This window comes from Kogia breviceps, chromosome 1, assembly GCF_026419965.1.
Source record: "Kogia breviceps isolate mKogBre1 chromosome 1, mKogBre1 haplotype 1, whole genome shotgun sequence".
Taxonomy (NCBI): Eukaryota; Metazoa; Chordata; class Mammalia; order Artiodactyla; family Physeteridae; genus Kogia; species Kogia breviceps.
The window spans coordinates 202,171,742-202,191,003 of record NC_081310.1 but is presented as its reverse complement, the minus strand read 5'-3'; the positions used below and the strand labels follow the sequence as shown (position 1 = coordinate 202,191,003).

Here is a 19,262-nt window from a genome sequence, read left to right as displayed (position 1 = left end):
CTCCCGTGTCCCGTAAAACTCGTACACATTTCTGTACTTTGCTGCTCCTGTCCTGCGTCAGCTTATCTCAGGCCAGCTGAAACTCCCCGCGAGGGAAGAGGCAGTCCTACCTGCCCCCACCCCGCAGGCCTGGAGCCACTGTGTCCTCCTGGGGTCCTGCCCCCACCTGCCAGGACGAGGCCCCATCACCCTCGCTGCCCCTGCCTACCCCTCTGGCCCCTCCTTCCCGAGGCCATCTAGGCTGCCTCACGCCAAAGCTCACCTGGGCCACACAGGCTAGTGCCTGGGCAGGTGGCGTTGGTGTCCACCACGTCCACACAACACTTGGGCTGCTGGCCCTAGAGGGGAGATAGTGGTGAGTTTCCAGACCCTCGGGCGGGCGGCTTGTGCGGGCCAGGTCCAGGGAGGTATCCGCAGAGGGGCTCCCAGCGAGCTCACCCCAACACCTGGGGCTCTGGCCTCTTGTAGTCAGCGTCCGGTGACTGTGCCTCACTGACCCAGAGCAAGGTGAGGACGCTCCCGGGACAGCACGTGGTGTCCGGCGAGCGTTTGGTGACCGAGCCAACAACCGAAGTGTCGCGCTGGGGCCTGCCAGGGCCCGTTCCGCTGCGCCCGGACTCCCAAAGGCAGGAACCCCTCGGGGCCACCCAGAGATTCCGCTGGGGGGGCTGGAGCAGCCCGCTGGGCAGGGGGTGTCCTCTCCTCCGCTGCCCGCCCACCCTCCCCTTGGGGCCTCCCTGCGGCCCTCTTTTCTCATGGGGGTCTCCTGGGTCATGGAGGAGCTGCCACCTCTCGCCTTGTGGGCCACGGCTGGGCACAGGGCAGGCACCTCAACCGTGAAGTTATTTGTATTAGTCGCCACTTGCAGCCGGTGGCTTTGAAAATCAAAAGACGGAGCTGCTATGAAAGGAAGCACACGGGTTTCTGGGCAGCGGTGAACCGGAAGATACATCCAGGCCCCCGGCCCCCCAGTGAGAGGCGTGAGCAGCCCTCACAGTGTGTCTGCCCGTGCGCGCCCGACCAAACAGCCCACGTTCCTGGATGCGTCTGCGACGCTTCTGCAAGTCTACAGACACCTCCGTCGGGGTTTCCAGCTTGGCCCCCACAGAGGAAAGGTCTGGCCCAGAGCAGCAGGCCAGACAGGGGGCAAACACGCCTGCCAGGCCCACACGCAGGAGCGGGCGGTGTGGGCACTGCGTTCACAGGCCAGACGGCAGCAGGGCCTCGAGGGGGCATCCGGGCAGCTCTGCTCCGTGTGTCCATCCAGCCGAGCTGGTTTCCCAGGACTGGCACACTGTGATTTGCAAGGGGCACCTCAGGGCGACTGAGGAATGGTGGGCACATCCTGGACACCAGGGCGCCGAGGCCAAGGCTGAGAGGGATGCCTGGCCATCCTGTCCCTGCAAGCCCGGCAGGGGCAGAGTGGCTAGAAGGCTCGCCACCCGGGAGGACGAGCAGCTGGGGGTGCAGACATGGCCAGGCACCTCCAGAAACCACAGCCTGGCACACCCGCGTCACCGGCCTGGCACAGCCATGACCTGGCCGAGTCTGAGCCTGCACTGGGTGGCTCTGTCCGCCCCACTAGCTGTGGCCAGTGCCAGTGGGGGAAGCTCTGTGGAGACCCTATTTCAGCTCCAGAAAGAGGTCCAGTTAGGCAGAGGGAAAGGAGGCTCTAGTGGGCAGGGTGGAGTAGGTGCCAGGAGTGGGGCTGTGCGTCTGCTGCCCGCCCAGAGGCACAGGCCCCTCCGAACCTGACAGTGGGCACGGTCAGCATCTCGGGGGCCGGGACAAGGGTGGCACCTAAAGGCAGAAGGGCGAGCCCCTGGGTGAAGAGCCGACGAGCCGCGTGGCGGGTGCTCACCGCGCTTCCTGAGGATCTACCGGCAACTTCCGCCAGGAGGCTGGCCAGGAGGACGGCGCGCTGGAGCGCCATGTCCTGGAGCTCAGGGTCTGCAAGAGAGAGGGGTGCTGTGTGGCCACAGGCGACACCTGGCATGCCAGGGCACCGGGCGGGGGCCAGGGCGTAGGATGCTTACCTGGCCCTCCTGGAGCCCGGCAGACCCTCGGTCCGGGGCCTGCAAATTGAGGTGGACAGGTGAGGCCGTGCTGCTGGTCAAGCACAGCCAAACCACGCCTGGGGCTTGGGGTCCAACTGCACTTTTCATCGAGAGCCCCCCAGGGCTCAGCCCATCCGGATCAGGACGGGACGGACTCACTCACTCCTGCGCCAGTTTCCCACCGTCCACTGCTTTTTCCGGGAAGGAGGACTGAGCAGAGGGGTCTGGGTGAGCCAGTCCTGCCCCAGAGCTCGGACGGCCCTCCCGCCTGCCATCGCATCCTGTCCTCACGAGACCCGAACTCGGTTTCCGGTATTTTCACCCAGAGACGGAATGGCAAGGGTGCCTCTGCGGCGGCCAGGCTGGTCAGGGGCCCTCGGTCTTACAGTCTCGTGCCGTTTGCCCTGTTGTCATCACGGAAGGGTGTGTGAAAAACATCCAGCTGGGGCAGTAAAAGCCATGATGCAGGCAGTACTGGGTACAGATGCTTCTGGCGGGGTGATGGATCCAGAGAGCAAACAGACAAAATACGACCACAGGCTGCAAGTAAACTTCCTAACACTAAAAGTACATGAAACGCCACAGCCCACGTGACTCAGTGCTCATGGTGCCACGTTTCTAACGTAACCGGGGGAACACACCAGCCTGCACAACCCCAGAAGTAAATCGTTAGTCGGGCTTTTATTCTGAAAGGTGGGAACCGCAATTATAATCTGTCCCAAACACATAAAAGTCACCTCTAAAAAGACGATTTTCTTAACAAAACCAGCTGCAGGGTGGAGCTGCGCGTGAGGGGGACTGGTTCAGCTTCCAGAGCGGGCACACTTGGGGCTGCGGGATGAGAAGCCCCTCCGCCCACTGGCCCAGGGCCTGGGGGTCCCGGGCTGGGGTCTGTCCTGCCATTCGCTCTGTGCTGGCTCCAGTCCAGGCTGACGGAGCAGACGTCTCCCCTCCCCATGCCACGTCAAGTCCCCCCGTTAAAAACACCTGCCCTTCCCTGAGGCACCATCCCCTTTCTAGAATGTGAAATCCCCTCAGGGGGCAACTACTGGTGTCACAGCCGCATTGACCCCTTTGATTCAGGAATCAGGTCTCAGTCGACACCTCTGTCTGCTACTCAGTGGACACGACTGAGTACAGTGTCCACACCTTGCGGCCCCTCCACGGCCCCCGCCCGCCCGCCCGCCCGGCCGAGCCCTGCCGCTGCACGTGGATGGTGTCTTCTGGAATTTCAGGAGAACGGACCACACTGTCTGCGCACCTTGGGTCGGGCTCCTGCCCTTCAGCACGGCGATCTTCAGATTCCTCCGTACTTTGCCCTCTGGTGGCTGAGTGGCATCCGCTGCGAGGACACTTCCCCTGCCCACTGCCTGCTGACGGCCGTGTGGCTGTTTCCACATTTTGGTGGCTAACGCTGCTGGGGACGTTCTGGGGCCAGTTCCAGCACGGTCGCTTGCTTTCCTTCCTCTTGGGTAAATACGTGGAAGCACCGGGTCAAGGGAACTCTCTGGGAAGCTGCCCTGCTGTTCTCGGGCAGCGGCTCCGTGTGCAGCCCCAGCTGCCCTGGGCGGCTCACCTGCTCTGGCCCTGCCAGCTAGTGGCCTCACACCGGTGGGCGGGCAGCGGTTCTCCTGCTGTTCCAACCTGCGTTTCCCTGGTAACTAGCGATAGTCAGCACCTCTGCCCTGCTCGTCAGCCATTCACACATCTTATATCTCTCATAACATGTCTATTCACATCTTTGGGCCACATTGTTCGGCTGGGTCATCTGTCTATTATTATGTGCTAACTCTTCATGTATTTTGTCAGATATATGTACTGTAAATATTTTCTCCCATTTTGTGACTTGTCTTTTCATTTTCTAATGGGTATCTTTAGAAGAACAAATGTTTTCATTTTGATAATATCGAATGCATCCATTTTTTCTTTTATGGTTCTTGCTTTTTGCATCCTAAGAAATCTCTGCCTTGACCTCAGGGTCATAAGGATTTCCTGTGTTTTCTCTGAGTTACTTTTGTGTCATGGGGTGAAGTAAAGATCAAGTTCATTTTCCTTCCCTATGTATAACCAGTTGTGGTAGCACCATGTGTTAAAAAGACTTTCCTTTTCATATTAAATTATCTTGACATCTTGGTTGAGAATCAATTGTCTGTGTGGGGGTCTACTTCTGGACTTTCTGTTCTGTTCCATTCATCTGTGTGCCACCAGTACCACACAGTCTCAACTACTGAAGCTTTACAGAAAGTCTGAAGTCAGGTAGAGTGAAGCCCTGCTTTGTGTAATTGCTTTGGCAATTCCAGGTCACTTGCATTTCCATGTTTTAGAATCATCTTGTCAATTACTACAAAAAGCCTTCTGGAATCTTGACTGGGATCATTGACATTTTAACAATACTGAGTCTTCTAATCTACAAACATGCTCTCTCTCCATTTCTTCAAGTTGTCTTTGTTCATTTTTTTAAAATATTTATTTATTTATTTGGCTGCGCCGGGTCTTAGTTGTGGCACGCGGGATCTTTTCTTAGTTGCGGCATGTGGGACTAGTTCCCTGACCAGGAATTGAACCCAGGCCCCCGGCATTGGGAGCGCGGAGTCTTAGCCACTGGACCACCAGGGAAGTCCCTTCAAGTCGTCTTTAATTTCTCTCAGCAATGTTCTGTGGCTTTCAGTAAAGAGGCACTCTTACACATCTTTTGTTAAACATATTAACTAAATATTTTGTCTTTGGGTATTACTGTAAATATAATTAACTCTCTAATTTCTTTTTTTTTTTTTGAACAACACTTGAATGACCTTTAATGTGCTTAGAGCAAATCACTTTACAAAAAGCACGAACACTTTTTAAAACATAACTTTGGGGGCTTCCCTGGGGGCGCAGTGGGTAGGAAGCCGCCTGTCAATGCAGGGGACACGCGTTCGAGCCCTGGTCTGGGAAGATCCCACACGCCGCGGAGCAACTAAGCCCGTGAGCCGCAACTGCTGAGCCTGCATGCTGCAACTACTGAAGCCCACACGCCTAGATCTCCGCAACAAGAGAAGCCACCGCAATGAGAAGCCCACGCATCACAACAAAGAGTAGCCCCTGCTCGCCGCAACTAGAGAAAGCCCATGCGCTGCAATGAAGACCCAACACAGCCAAAAATAAATAAATTAATATTTTAAAAAGTAACTTTGGACACTACACAAATTAAAATAATAACAACACAGTCATATGGTCTGATCCTCTAAACTGAACTCTAGGAATCTCTGAGCAATTTACTAGAATTCTAAATGTTCATCCAATGAGCCTAGGTATGTTTCTACAGATTTGAATGTTGCTCTGAGAACAGGTGCTCAAAGACGAGTTCCCTTCTGTCAATCTCCACAGTTTTCCAAGGTCAAGTTACCTGTGAACCCATCTGCAACCTCACTCCTTAAAAGTGTCCTATGAAATAAACCAGCAGGAAGTATTGGGCACAAACTGATTCCCAGGAGACATACGGATAAGCAAATCAAACATTAAACATTCTATTTGAAAGAGAAAAAAAGCAAAGAAAGATGCACCAATACACGTCGTTCAAGGAATAGAAGTTTCTACTAAAAGGCAAAAGTTGCACGGCAGCAGTTACAACTTTTAATGGTATTTTGTTACAGTGAAAGACATGTCCTGCCATGTATCTTGCAGGGAAACTTTCAAGAGAGGTCATGCCTAATCTGTCCCATAAACTTAAAAATGGCCAAATCTGAAACTCACCAAGTCGTTTTAGAGATGAGGAGTAGGGCCACAGACGTTAGGTGCCATCGTTTATGGCCACCAGGAGTCAGCATTTTATTCACTAGCCCCTGGCTGAAGCACTCTATCCTTTACTGCAGGACTTCATCCTCTTGCTAAAAACCCACGCCATCAAATGTCCCCCCGTTCTAACCGCAAAGCGGTCTGCAATGTACGCCGTCCTGCTCCTTTGTTTTCCTTGAGGCCAGATTATCACCAGCCAGGACTTCTGTATAAGGAGCTTCCCCACGCTTGAAGTGGTGTATTAAGTCAACCGCAGGCCAAGCTCTTTAACGTTTTCTCCGTTGGGATCACATCTCTGCCCCGGATGAGCACCTGCTCTGCACCTCTTGGGCTGGGCAGCCCCGGATGTGCTAACTGTCCTAACAGAGGTATGTCCACAGGGTAACCTGAGCCAGTGCTGACTGTCATGGTGACATGACGTCAGAAAGTTTGAAAAGCAGCGTGGGAACTGCAAACCCACGTGAACGGTTCAGGTTAAAACAGTCAAGTTCAGAGTAATACTGCCAGACAGGGGAGGACAAGAGAGTGCGAAAAAATGGTCTAATTCACCTGCCTGAGTCGGTCACGCTTGGTAAGGCGGCGGGACTAGAAGTGAAGAACGGAGAGGAACACTGAGGGGAAAGAGACCACAATGGAAAGCAACGGTTAACTCAAGGTCAGAGGAACAGAAGCACCTCAGTCTGTGCTCCTGCAAAACATACACAGTGACCTGCCAACTGTCATGCTTAATACGGTGTGTTGCCTCTGGAGTCCTTAGGAGGAAGCGGTGAAGGGCCCAACATTTCAGAGGTTTTCCGGGGTAATTTCAAGCTCTGTGGCCCCAGCTCTCAGACAGCCGCAGTCTGATTCTACTATGTCTTGTCCTTCTTGCTTTTATTCAGTGTGGCCGGTGCGGACCACCACCCACCCCTCGCATCAGCAGCGCCCCCCCCCCCCCCCCCCCGGGACTGAGCCCGTTCACTCGATCACAGTTCCCCTTTTCCAGGCTCCCAGGGGCTGCGGTGGCCTCTAATTGCATTTCATAACAGTCTGCTGTTAGTATACAAAAATACAAGTAAAATTTGCATATTAACCTTGAGTTCTGATATTCTGCTAAATTCACTTAATAGTTCTAGCGGTTTTTCACAGATTTCTTAGTGTCTTCTATATAAATAATCATGTCCTATGCAAATAAATACAGCTGTACTTTACTTTTCTTAGAAACTTGTTTTAGGGCACAGCAGTTGGTCTTTGTTAGAGAATATGCACTTAGAAGGAATTTGTGTTCTGCTTCTGATGGGTGTGGCTTTCCACAAGTATCAATCAGGTCGAGATGCCTGGGAGCACTGTTCAAATCCTCTCTGTCTTTACTGATTTCTTTAGGTCTTTTGTTCTAATAACTGGTGAGAGAAAGATGCTAAAATTGCCTACTATGATTGCTTATTACTCCCTTTATTGGGTCCATTCATAATTGATGTTTTCCTGATGAAACAACCTCTTTATCATTAGAATTTCCTCGGTCTCTTTAGTAATACTCCGTATTGTGAATCTACTTTATCTGATATTAACATAGCCACTCCAGGGCTTCCCTGGTGGCGCAGTGGTTGAGAGTCCGCCTGCTGATGCAGAGGACACGGGTTCGTGCCCCTGTCCGGGAGGATCCCACGTACCGCAGAGCGGCTGGGCCCGTGAGCCATGGCCGCTGGGCCTGCGCGTCCGGAGCTTGTGCTCCGCAACAGGAGAGGCTACAACAGTGAGAGGCCTGCATACCGCGAAAAAAAAAAAAACCATATATATATATATATATATATATATATATATATATATATATATAGCCATTCCAGCATTCTTATGCTACTTGTATACATACACATTTTGCATTCACTTATTTTCAACCTGTGTTTTTGATATTTAAAGTTAATCTCCCATAGACAGCATGTAGTAGGGTCTTGCTTATTTACCCATTCTGATCATCTCTACCTTTTAAGTGGAGAGTTTAGTCCATTAACATTTAATGTAATTATCACTGTGGTTAGACTTAGGTCTACCATTTTATTATTTTTCTACTTGTTCCTTGGTTTTAATACATAAAAGACTTAATTTTTTTTAGAGCAGTTTTGGGTTCACAGCTAAACTGAGCAGGAAGTAAGAGAGTTCCCATACACCCCCTGCCCCCACACAAGCAGAGCCTCCCCCACTGTCAACATCCTGCCCCAGATAGGTACTCTGATGAACCTACACTGACACATCACTGTTGCCTCAAGTTCATATTTACATTAGGATCACTCTTGATGCTGGGCATTGGCAAATGTATAATGACGCTATGGTTGGATTTAAGGCTACCGTTTTATTATTTGTTTTCTGCTGTCTCTCTGGTGTTTTATTTCTCTGTTCTCTCATATTATTTGAATATTTTTTAAAAATCCCCTTTCAATTTATCTTTTGGTTCTTTAGTTATGATTCTCTGCATTATTTTTATGGTTATTGCTCTAGGACTACAACACACATCCCCACTGTTTCACAGCCTACTTAGAATTAATACTGCAGCACTTCATGTAAAGGCAGAACCTGCGGGTCCACAGATCCGTTTCACCGTTCCTTATGCTACAGTTATCATACGTATTTCATCTGTATGCATTACAAACCCAAGACATGTTCTGATTTTTTCTTTAAATACGTATTTGAAAGAAAACTTTCCCCCCAGATATTTACCCTTTTCGATGCTCATCACTCACTCATAAAGACCTGAGTTTCACTCTGGTATCATTTTCCTTCAGCCTGGAAAGACTTTCTTTAGCATGTCTGGCAATACACAGATGATGGCAACAAATTAGATCAGTTTTCCTTCTTCTGAAAATATTTGTATTTAACACACACTCCTGGAGCGTTGACTATCTTTCTTCCAGAACTTTATAGATGCAGCTCCACTTGCCTTCTGATGATAAGTTTCTAGTCTTTGCGATGCTGTGTGTATGTAGTCTTGTTTTTCTCTGGCTTCCGCCAAGATTTTTTAATTTTTTTTTTGGCCTCTAACAGAGCACTCGGAGAGAACTGCAGTGCCACCAGAGCCTCATCCCCACTGGGCAAAAATTTTCGGCCTCAGGGAAGCAAATGGGGATGGATGCTAAAACACTCTTCTTGGATAACAACGTGAATCCAGTTGCAAAAAGATAAATTTAAGATAATAAGTTATACTTAACATTATTTTAGTAGCCCCTTTCATCTTTAAAACATTCCCCAAAGAATGATCAAATTAATAATCTGAGGTTTATTCTCCTATGAAAAGTAATTTCACACCTTAGAGGTTTGTCACATACACAGCTAGGGCTGGACTTTCATGCCCATGTTCGTTTGCACAGGATGAAAAAGTCTCCTTTTGCTGCAGAGCCTGGATTTCCAAGGGATATGAACCTGCTCACTCTGTGACAACAGCAAGAACAGCAATTATACGGCACTTGCTGTGCGCCAAGCACCACTCTGAGTTATTCACTCATATTAACTCAGTTTACCCTCCCAACAGTGCCTATTATCAACCCCCCTTTTTTAAAAATTAATTTATTTTATTTTATTATTTATTTTTGGCTGAGTTGGGTCTTCGTCGCTGCGCGTGGGCTTTTTCTAGTTGCGGTGAGCAGAGGCTACTCTCTGTTGCGGTGCGCGGGCTTCTCATTGTGGTGGCTTCTCTTGTTGCGGTGCACGGCTCTAGGTGCGCAGGATTCTGCAGTTGTGGCACACAGGCTCAGGAGTTGTGGCTCACAGGCTCTACAGTGCAGGCTTATTAGTTGTGGCGCACGGGCTTAGTTGCTTTGCAGCATGTGGGATCTTCCCGGACCAGGGCTCGAGCCCATGTCCCCTGCATTGGAAGGTGGATTCTTAATCACTGCACCACCAGGGAAGTCCCTCGACCCCTTTTAAGAGGAGAAAACAGGCTTGCACAAGATCACACAGCAAGTACACGGCACAGCGAGTATACGGCAGGGTGAGGACTGGCCAGGCCCCTGGCTCCAGAGCCTCTACCTACCCCCCACACTGACCTGGGGTCTGAGGGTTTTCTACAGGAGCCGGTGAGTACTGCTTGTTTTACAACGTTCAACTCATACTCATACATTTGGCATGTCTAGCCAAGTACAGTGCAGTTCTACAGAAATTCTCTTTTTTTTTTTTTGCCTGCACTGGGAGGCTTGTGGGATTTTAGTTCCCCGACAAGGGACTGAACCCAGGCCCTCGGCAGTGAGAGCACAGAGTCCTAGCCACTGGACCCAGAAATTCTCAATTTGGTAAACAAAGGCATCCAAGACTTTAACAATTAAATGTAATACACCTCTAACTATTTTTAAAGACTATTAGCTAAAGTAAAGATAAAAACTGTTGTAGAATGTTCTAGCACAAGAAGTAAAATATATGTGGCCAAGAGCACTAGAAGTAGAGGATCACCTTTTAAGGTAGAGGCCGTGATAAATTAAACACACTTTTTTTTTTTTTTTTTTTTTTTTTTGCGGTACGCGGGCCTCTCACTGCTGAGGCCTCTCCCGTTACGGAGCACAGGCTCCGGACGCGCAGGCTCAGCGGCCATGGCTCACGGGCCCAGCCGCTCCGCGGCATGTGGGATCCTCCCAGACCAGGGCACGAACCCGTGTACCCGGCAACAGCAGGCGGACTCTCAACCACTGCGCCACCAGGGAAGCCCTAAACACACATATTTAATCTCTATAGGAACCACTATAAAATAACACAAAAGGGCAGAACTAAGAGTCAATAAAGGACATAAAACAGAATTTTAAAAACTTGATTCACCAAAAAAAAAAAAGGGAGGAAAGGAGAAACAGATGGAAAAATAGAAATCAAACATCAAGATGGTAGATTTAAACCCAAACACTCTAATAACCGCACTAAATGTAAACAGACTAAATACTCCATCAAAAAGTAGAGATTAACATCACTAATCATTAGGGAAATGCAGCAAATATACTACTCCACACCCATGAGGATGGCTACTATCAAAAAAACAGAAACAACTGGGACTTCGCTAGTGGTCCAGCAGCTAAGACTCCATGCTTCCAATGCAGGGGGCCTGGGTTTGATCCCTGGTCAGGGAACTAGATCCCACATGCCACAACTAAGACCTGGCACAGCCAAGTAAATTAAATAAATAAATAAATATTTTTAAAAAACAAACAAAAAACCCAGAAACAATGAATGTGAAGAAATCTGAACCCGTGTCTGCTGCTGGTGGAAATGGAAAGTGGTGCAGCATTACCATATGATTCAGCAATTCCACTTCTGATTATATACTCAAAAGAACCAAAAACAGGATCTTTAAGAGATATTTGTACACCAGTGTCCACAGCAGCATTATTCACAATAGCCAAGAAAAAAAAAAAAAGTGGAAGCAACCCAAATATCCATTGACCAATGAGTGAATAAACAAAATGTCATCCATCCATACAATGGAATGTTATTCAGCCTTAAAAAGGAGGAAATTCTGACACCTGCTATAACATGGGTGACATTATACTAAGTGAAATAAGCCAGTCTACAAGAGGACAAAAAATGTATGATTCCACTTATATGAGGTCCCTAGGATCGTCAGATCCACAGAGACAAAAAGTAGGAGGGTGGGTGCCAGGGCTGGGGAAGGTGATGGGAGTTAGTGTTTAATGGGGACAGAGTTTCAGTTTGGGAAGATGAGAAAGTTCCAGAGGCGGATGGTGGTAAGTGTTGTACAACATCATAAATACACTTAATGCTACAGGCTATATACTTTAATATGGTTAAAATGGTAAATTTCATGTTATGTTTATTTTACTACAATAAAAAAAATCTGGAAAAAATGAAATTACATAATGCATATAAAGTGCCTCAATAGATGGTAGTTATTTTTTTGAAAAGTAGAGATCGTCAGATTGGATAAAAAGCAAGACCAAATGATATGCACTTTATAACAGACAAGCTTCATACATAAAGACACAGAACACTGAAAGCACAGGATGGAAATGCAATTACTGAGTATAAGAACAAAGTAGACTTCGATCTTTCACAACAATAAGAGAGTAAATTCATCAACAAGATAAATCAATCATCTTGTATTGATTTCTATGTACTGAATAAAACCTTGCAAATACATGAAGTTGAAAGAACTAAAAGGAAAACGACAAATCCACAGCTGTGATTGGAAACTTTAATATCCCTCTTTCAATAACTGATTGAACAAGTAGACCAAAAAAAAAAAAAAGAGTAAGGATATAAAAGATTTGTGCAGGGCTTCCCTGGTGGCGCAGTGCTTGAGAGTCCGCCTGCCGATGCAGGGGACGCGGGTTCGTGCCCCGGTCTGGGAGGATCCCACGTGCCGCGGAGCGGCTGGGCCCGTGAGCCGTGGCCGCTGCGCCTGCGCGTCCGGAGCCTGTGCTCCGCAACGGGAGACGCCACAACAGTGAGAGGCCTGCGTACCCGCCAAAGAAAAAAAAAAAAATTGGGGCAATATTTGACTCAACTGACAATTACAGAATATGACACTCAAAAAAAGTATAACACACACTCTTCTTAAGTGCAAACAAAATATGCACTAACAGACCATATGTTTGACCATAAAACAAGTATCAACAAATTCAAAGGGTGAAAATCATACAGAGTATATTCTCTGACTAAATGGAATTATATTAGAAATCAGTAACAAAAGATATTTAGAAAATCTCCAAATACTCGTAAATTAAACAACAGACTTCTATATAACTCGTGGATCAAACATAGGAAGTTTTAAAATATTTTTAACAGGAAGATAAAGTGCGACCTATCAGATTTTGTGTAGGAAACTAAAGCAGCGCTTAAGAAGAAAGTTATAGTTTTTAATGGCTGTGTAAGAGATGCAGACAAGTGTGAAATCACTGCCCTGTGCTTCCGTCTTAAGAAGAGAGAAAAACAAGAGTGAATTCAACCGTATTAGGCAGATGAAAGGAAATAATTTGAACTAAGATGAAAGGAAAGAAATTGAATTAATATTTGTAAAACTTCCCACAAAGAAAACAGTGAACCCAGACAGCTTCACTAGTGAAGTCTACCAAAAAACTAAGGAAGAACTAATACCAATACTAAACAAAGTCCTTCAGAAACCAAAGGGGAAGGGAACCTGTCCTAGCTCGTTTATAAGGCCACCAAGCAAGACTCAAACATAGGCCAGCATAACCCCGACAGAAATCCAGACAAGGACATTACGAGGGAAAAAATGCAGACTAACATCCCTCATGAATACAGACCCCAAACTCTAACAAAACATTAGCAAACTGCATTCAGTAAAACACAGAAAGGTGACAGAACACGACCAAATGAGTTTCTTCCAGGAACATAAGATTGACTTAATGTAGGACTTCCCTGGTGGTTCAGTGGTGAAGAATCCGCCTTCCAACGCAGGGGACACGGATTCAATCCCTGGTTGGGGAACTAAGATCCCACATGCCGCAGGGCAACTAAGACCCAACGCAGCCAAAAATAAAATTTAAAAATAAATAAATGAACATTTTTTTTTAAAAAGTCTTTGTAACTTCGGGGGAAAAAAAAGATTGACCTAACATACAAAAACCAGTCAATGCAATCAACCACTTTAATAAAGAGGGAAAAAAACCCATGCAACCATTTCAGCAGATGCAAAACAAGGATTTGACAAAATTTCAGGCCCATTCATGATAACTCTTAGCAAACTGAAAATAGGAGACACCCTCAGCGTGAGGCAGGGCATCTCCAAAAACCCCACAGCTGATGCCATAGTAACAGTGAAGAGGCCAAGGCCACCCAGCCTTAGCACGTCTAGTCAACACTGTCCTGTGGCTCAAGCCAGTGCAATGACGACAGAAAACAAAGCAAAAGCCACAAGGTTAGAAAGAGGAGTGATCGTGCCTCTGTGCACACGGCATGGCTGTTCACATGGAAAATCCTAGGAAATCTTAAAAACCTACTATAATTTGCAGGTGAATTCAGCAATGTTGCAAGAATATAAAGTCAATATGCAAAACCAACTGTCATGTCTATATACTAGCAACAAGTAATTGGAAAATGAAACTTAAATAAATATCATTTACAATGGCATTCTAAACAGTCTGTTTGTGGGGATAAACTTAATAAAAGATGTGTAAGACCTGTACACAGAAAAAGATAAAACTGCTGAGAGTTGTTCAAGATCCAAATAATGGAAAGACATACAATAAGGGTATATATATATCAACATGAATACACACGCATACATGTGTGTATCTCCATTCATCCATGTGAATGGATTAGAGGACTCAATATTACTAAGATTAATTTCTCCCCAAATTGACCCAATATTTAATATAATCACAATCAAAATTACAGCAGGCTTTTTTTTTTTTTGAGGAACTGACAACCTGATTCTTAAATGTATATGAAAATACAAAGAACCTAGAATAGCCAGAGCAATTTTTAAAAAGAACAAGTGGGACTTCCCTGGTGGTCCAGTGGTTAAGACTCCAAGCCTTCAACGCAGGGGGTGCAGGTTCGATCCCTGATCGGGGCACTAAGATCCCACATGCCACGGGGTGCGGCCAAAAAGTAAAAAAATTAAAATTAAAAAAAATAAAAGCACAAGCACAGAGGACTTACACTGCCTTACCTGAAGACTTATTATAAAGTCACAAGACAGTGTGGACTGATGAACAGATAGACCAATGTAACAGAATAGAGATCTTCACAAACACAGTCAAATGCTTTTTGATAAGATGCCAAAGCAATTCAATGGAGAAAAGAACGTTTTTTTCAAGAATTGGTGCTGGGACAGCTGGTTACTTACGTGGAATAAAAAGTGAAACTACTAGACTCACATCACATGAAAAATTAATTAGAGATGGCTCATGGAGCTAAACACAAAACTGAATCTATAAACCTTCTACAAGAAACTACAGGAGACTATCTCTGTGGCTTTTGGTTAGGCAAAGAATTTTAAATAGAACACAGAAAGCATGAGCCAAAAAAGAAAAACAATTGATAAACTAAACTTCATCAATATTAAAAACTTCTGCTCATGAAAATACACCATTATGGTGGATATAAACTCTATGCATTTGCCAAAATCCATAGAATGATATATCACAGAAAGTAGACTTTAATACACGCAAAAAAATCAACACCACCCACCAGAATGTCAGGGATGTCAGGATGGAAAGCAGACTGTGACCACTGAATCTAACTGTATCACAACGTGTGACACCAACACACTGAAGGGGACAGGAAGCCAGTGTTTTGACTGGGAACTGTAAGACCAACGATAAGAAGAAACCAAATATAAACATGGTTCTCAAGGTGATAAATTTGTTTCTCAGAGTGGAGAGGTATATGGGTGAACAATTCTGAACCTGCTTTCTATGTACACTGGGGTGGGGCAAATAAGAAAATGATGGCGACGGCAGTGAGAAGGTTACATATAAGCACTTTTGTTACAGACACACAGGTGAACAGATACACAGTTAGCTATCTGCTAAGAGGCCTACAGTCAATGCCACCCCAGCAGCAGCGCCCACACCCGCTGCCGGGTCCTGGTTTCTAACTCCCACTCTCCCGTGAAACGAAGCAGCGCTCCCCGGAGAACTGGGTGATTCTAGGGCTGAGGCAGGAACACGCAAGATGAAGTGAAGCTGGAGTGGCTGGCGGTGCAAGGAGGGAAGGAAGCGCTCCCAACAAGGGGCGGGGTGAGGGAGGGGAGGACGACGACAGGTCCCGGCGGCCAAGGCTGGAACGAGGTGAGCAGCCAAGCCGACAGCGCGGAGCTGCGTCCGCACCAAAGCGCAGGCAACGCCCACGAGCCCATCCTCCTTACGGGATCCCAGACCCTCGGCGGGTCTTCCCCTGAGCTCCGCTCCCACCCCCGGGAGGGTGGGCTGCCCCGAGTGGCTGCCAAAGAGACGGGAGGCCAGGACAAGGAGCCACACTCCTTGGCAGATACCCCCTGGGCCAGGAGAGCAGGCCGACGGCCCCCCCACCGTGACGCCGTGCGAAGTCAGGTGCCCTGACGCGATGTGACGAGAGCGCCACCTCACCTCTGGGGTCTTCTTTCCAAAAACCACAATCCCTGTCTAACCAGGAGGAAACACAGCAGACAAACCCCAAACCAGGGACATGCTACAAAACACCTGAGCAGTCCTCCTCAAAACCGTCAAGGCCACGAACAAGTAGGCTCCCGGATGGGACCCCGGGCAGAAAGCGGGCCCTGAGGCAGCGCGTGACCTGCAGCCTGGAGCGAGCGCGGGCAACGGTAACGGGGCACCGGGGCGCCTCGGTTTCCACAAGTGCGCCTCGGTCTGCATCTTTCTGTAAACCTAAAACCACTCCAAAAGAGTTTAATTTTTAAAAGACGCTATTAATGATGCGAATAGGCAAGTCAAACAATGGGAGGTAACACTCTCTCTATATATATATACATATATATATCTGACATGGCTTCTATCCAGAAGACCTAGAGGAAATTACAACTTGATGATTTTTATAATTTTGTTTTATTTATTTATTTTTGGCTGCGTTGGGTCTTCGTTGCTGCGCGCGGGCTTTCTCTAGTTGCGGCGAGCGGGGGCTACTCTTCGTTGCGGTGTGCGGGCTTCTCATTGTGGTGGCTTCTCTTGCAGAGCATGGGCTCTAGGCTCGTGGGCTTCAGTAATTATGGCACGCAGGCTCAGTAGTTGTGGCACATGGGCTTGTTGCTCCACGGAATGTGGGATCTTCCCAGACCAGGGATCGAACCCGTGTCCCCTGCAATGGCAGGCAGGTTCTTTACCACTGTGCCACCAGGGAAGTCTCTACAACTTGATAATTTTTTTTAAAGGCAGGGGACTTTCCTGGTGGTCCAGTGGTTAAGAATCCACCTTCCAATGCATGGGACGAGGGTTTGATCCCTGGTTGGGAAACTAAGATCCCACATGCTGCGGGGCAACTACTGAGCGCATGGCCCACAACTAGAGAGCCCACGTGCTGCAACTACAGAGCCCATGTGCCGTAGAGCCTGCGTGCCACAACTAGAGAGAAGCCCACGTGCCACAGCGGAGGATCCCGCATGCTGCAAGGAAGATCCCATGTGCCGCAACTGAGACACAGCCAAAAATAAATTTAAAAAATAAATATTAAAAAAAAATTTTAAATTAAAAAAGGCAAAAAACTTGATCAGATGCTTCGAGCGGGTGTCGCAGATGGATGCATGCCCAGCATCACTGCTCAAGGAGATGCAGATGGAAGACACTAGTGAACACCGCCCTGCCCACCAGGCCCCACAACAGCAGTCTCACGCCCACAGAACACAAGTGCAAGAATGTGCATAACTCCATCACCCAAGACAATGCCAGGAACCCACTCAAGTGCCGTCCCAGGTCGGGCATTGAGCTGTGGACAGCCAAGGCACTCCACAGACCACGGAGTCTAACACAACACCATGAAGGAATGTGGCAGAAATCAGAACTAGGCCGGCTTCTGGGGAACAGGGCTGGGAAGGCTTACGAGGTCTCAGTCGGCCCAGGGCAGCTTAGACACACATTGTTCCTCACAGCACCGGGGCTGCGAGGCCCAAGGTCCAGGTGCCGGCAGATCCGGCCTCTGGTGAGGGCCCTTCCCGGCCTGCAGACGGCCGCCTTCTCAGGGTCCTGCTGGCCTTGTCTTGGTGTGCGAGCAGGGAGGGGGGGTCTCTGCCTTCCTCTTGTTATCAGGGCACCAATCCCCTCATGGCCCCCCTCACCCTGATCACCTCCTCGAGGCCCCACCTGCAGACAGCATCACGCTGGGGGGCAGGGCTTCGACACAAGGATTCGGGGGACACCACATGAGGGAACCTTTAGGGATGACAGAAATGTGCTCTATCATGACAGTGTGCAAGTTACACAGCTACATACATTTGTCAAAACTGGGCAAACTGAACCTATGCACTTCACTTATGTGGATTATATATAATCACAAACTGAATAAATGCAATTCCTTTTCTATTTTGAAAATCCTATTGGAGCCAAAAATCTAAGGAATTGGGTCCAAAAATTTCTACAAGGTAATGAAAAGTATGGTGAGAATTTAAATTGTACCATGTGTTCTTTCATGACTCTCATTTTTCCTTAGAAGCATTGGTTTCAAGAAAGAAGTCACTGTGATTCTGAACAAGTAACACGTCAGGTAACGGGGTGGGGTGGGGGTGGAATTATTCTGGTCCATCAATAGCTGTTGGGTGCTGGGCCAGAAAACCACATAAACAGCTCTCCGACAGGAGGCCCTGCCCGGGTGACCACGGCAGGGGGCGGACGTGATCTTCCAGCCTTGCGGGCAGCTGTGGCTGGAGAGGGGAGAAGGGCAGGTGGTCACCAACTTCACAGTTCACGTGTGCTGCCCTTTCCTTCTTCCACCGTCGAGCACAACGCAGGAGGGCCCGCTGCATCTCCAGCGCCTCCGTGCGGGTACCTCCAGTCAGCCTCTCAGCGAGCAAAGGGCGCCAACGGGCAATATGAGAACCGCGGACCTCATTCTCCTGCTTCCCATTCTGAAAATCCCCCCAAGCTCAAGGAAGATCAGCGCAGTGAACGATCTGACCGACCTAAAGGACACACTCCCGGCTGCTGACACTTACGGCTCGGGGGCCTCGGCAGCCCCGAGACGTAGCTGCCGGTTGGACCCTTGGAGCCCACCTGGGAGGACCTTGACCTTGGGGACGCGGGATTCCCAGTGCTGTGGTGACCAGAGGTCGTTCTTCAAGTGAATTACACGACAAATCACAGCTTACCTCGCGGCACAGGGCGATGCAGGGAGGGGCGGGCGGCGCCCTCGGGGTGCGGGGGTGAGCACCCTCGAGCCGCGGCTGCTCCGCCTTTAGGAGGAGCGCCCAGGGCCAGGTGGGGTGAGCGTGTGCCAGGAAGAGAAACTTTCCGGAAAACCCAGGTTTGATTTCCTTCTAGGAGCTCTTGAGATCACCGTGGCCGTTCAGACTCTGGCTAACACAGGCTGCTACGGGGGCGCGGGGAGGAGCAGAGAAGCACGGGGCCCAGCTCTGCCCCCGGCCCCGCAGGGGCCCGGGGAACAGGACAAAAGGGCCACCCTGGCGCTCGGGCACCGAGAAGCTGCGTTGGCTCGAACGCTGCTCCTTGAAACGCTGTGATACGCACGTCCGAACCCCGGTCTCAATTAAACCGAAACTAAAGCGTCAATTAAATCGTCCTGGTGACGACGCACACAGACCCTGCTGGACCAGACTGCACACTGTGGGGGCGATATATCCACCCGCGGGCCCTCCGGCGCGGCCGGGCCGGCGGGGTGCGCGGAGGAGCAAGGCGGCCGGACCCCGCGCCCTCCGCCGCGCCCCGCCGCGCCCCGCCCGGCCCAGTGTACGCACCCCGAGGGCTGCCCCCGCCCTCCCCCCCGCGCGCCCGCCCCCGGCCCCACACTCACCCCCGCGCCCTTCGGGTTCCTCTTTCGTAACCCCCGCCCTCCAGG

The 19,262-nt window shown here is 49.0% G+C and overlaps 1 protein-coding gene across 17 annotated transcripts in view; it reads right to left on the bottom strand.

Annotated features, from left to right (window-relative positions):
• The window catches only part of C1H1orf159 (chromosome 1 C1orf159 homolog), a 26,591-nt gene extending 7,329 nt beyond the window's left edge, over positions 1-19,262 (bottom strand). For 5 of the 17 annotated variants that reach the window (XR_010837858.1, XM_067019908.1, XM_067019830.1 and 2 more), the window contains exons 1-5: positions 19,218-19,233; positions 17,867-18,111; positions 2,037-2,075; positions 1,862-1,950; positions 263-338 (exon numbers count right to left, since the gene is read on the bottom strand). Coding sequence is in view for 15 of the 17 variants with exons in the window: in XM_067019908.1 (XP_066876009.1) it covers positions 263-338; positions 1,862-1,950; positions 2,037-2,075; positions 17,867-17,993 (331 nt within the window). In the remaining 2 variants the exon portion in view is untranslated. Of the gene's footprint in view, positions 1-262; positions 339-1,861; positions 1,951-2,036; positions 4,523-8,522; positions 8,937-17,866; positions 18,112-18,555; positions 19,060-19,217 lie in introns of those variants that run through there. The other 12 variants (XR_010837861.1, XM_067019900.1, XM_067019825.1 and 9 more) reach the window with 11 other exon arrangements.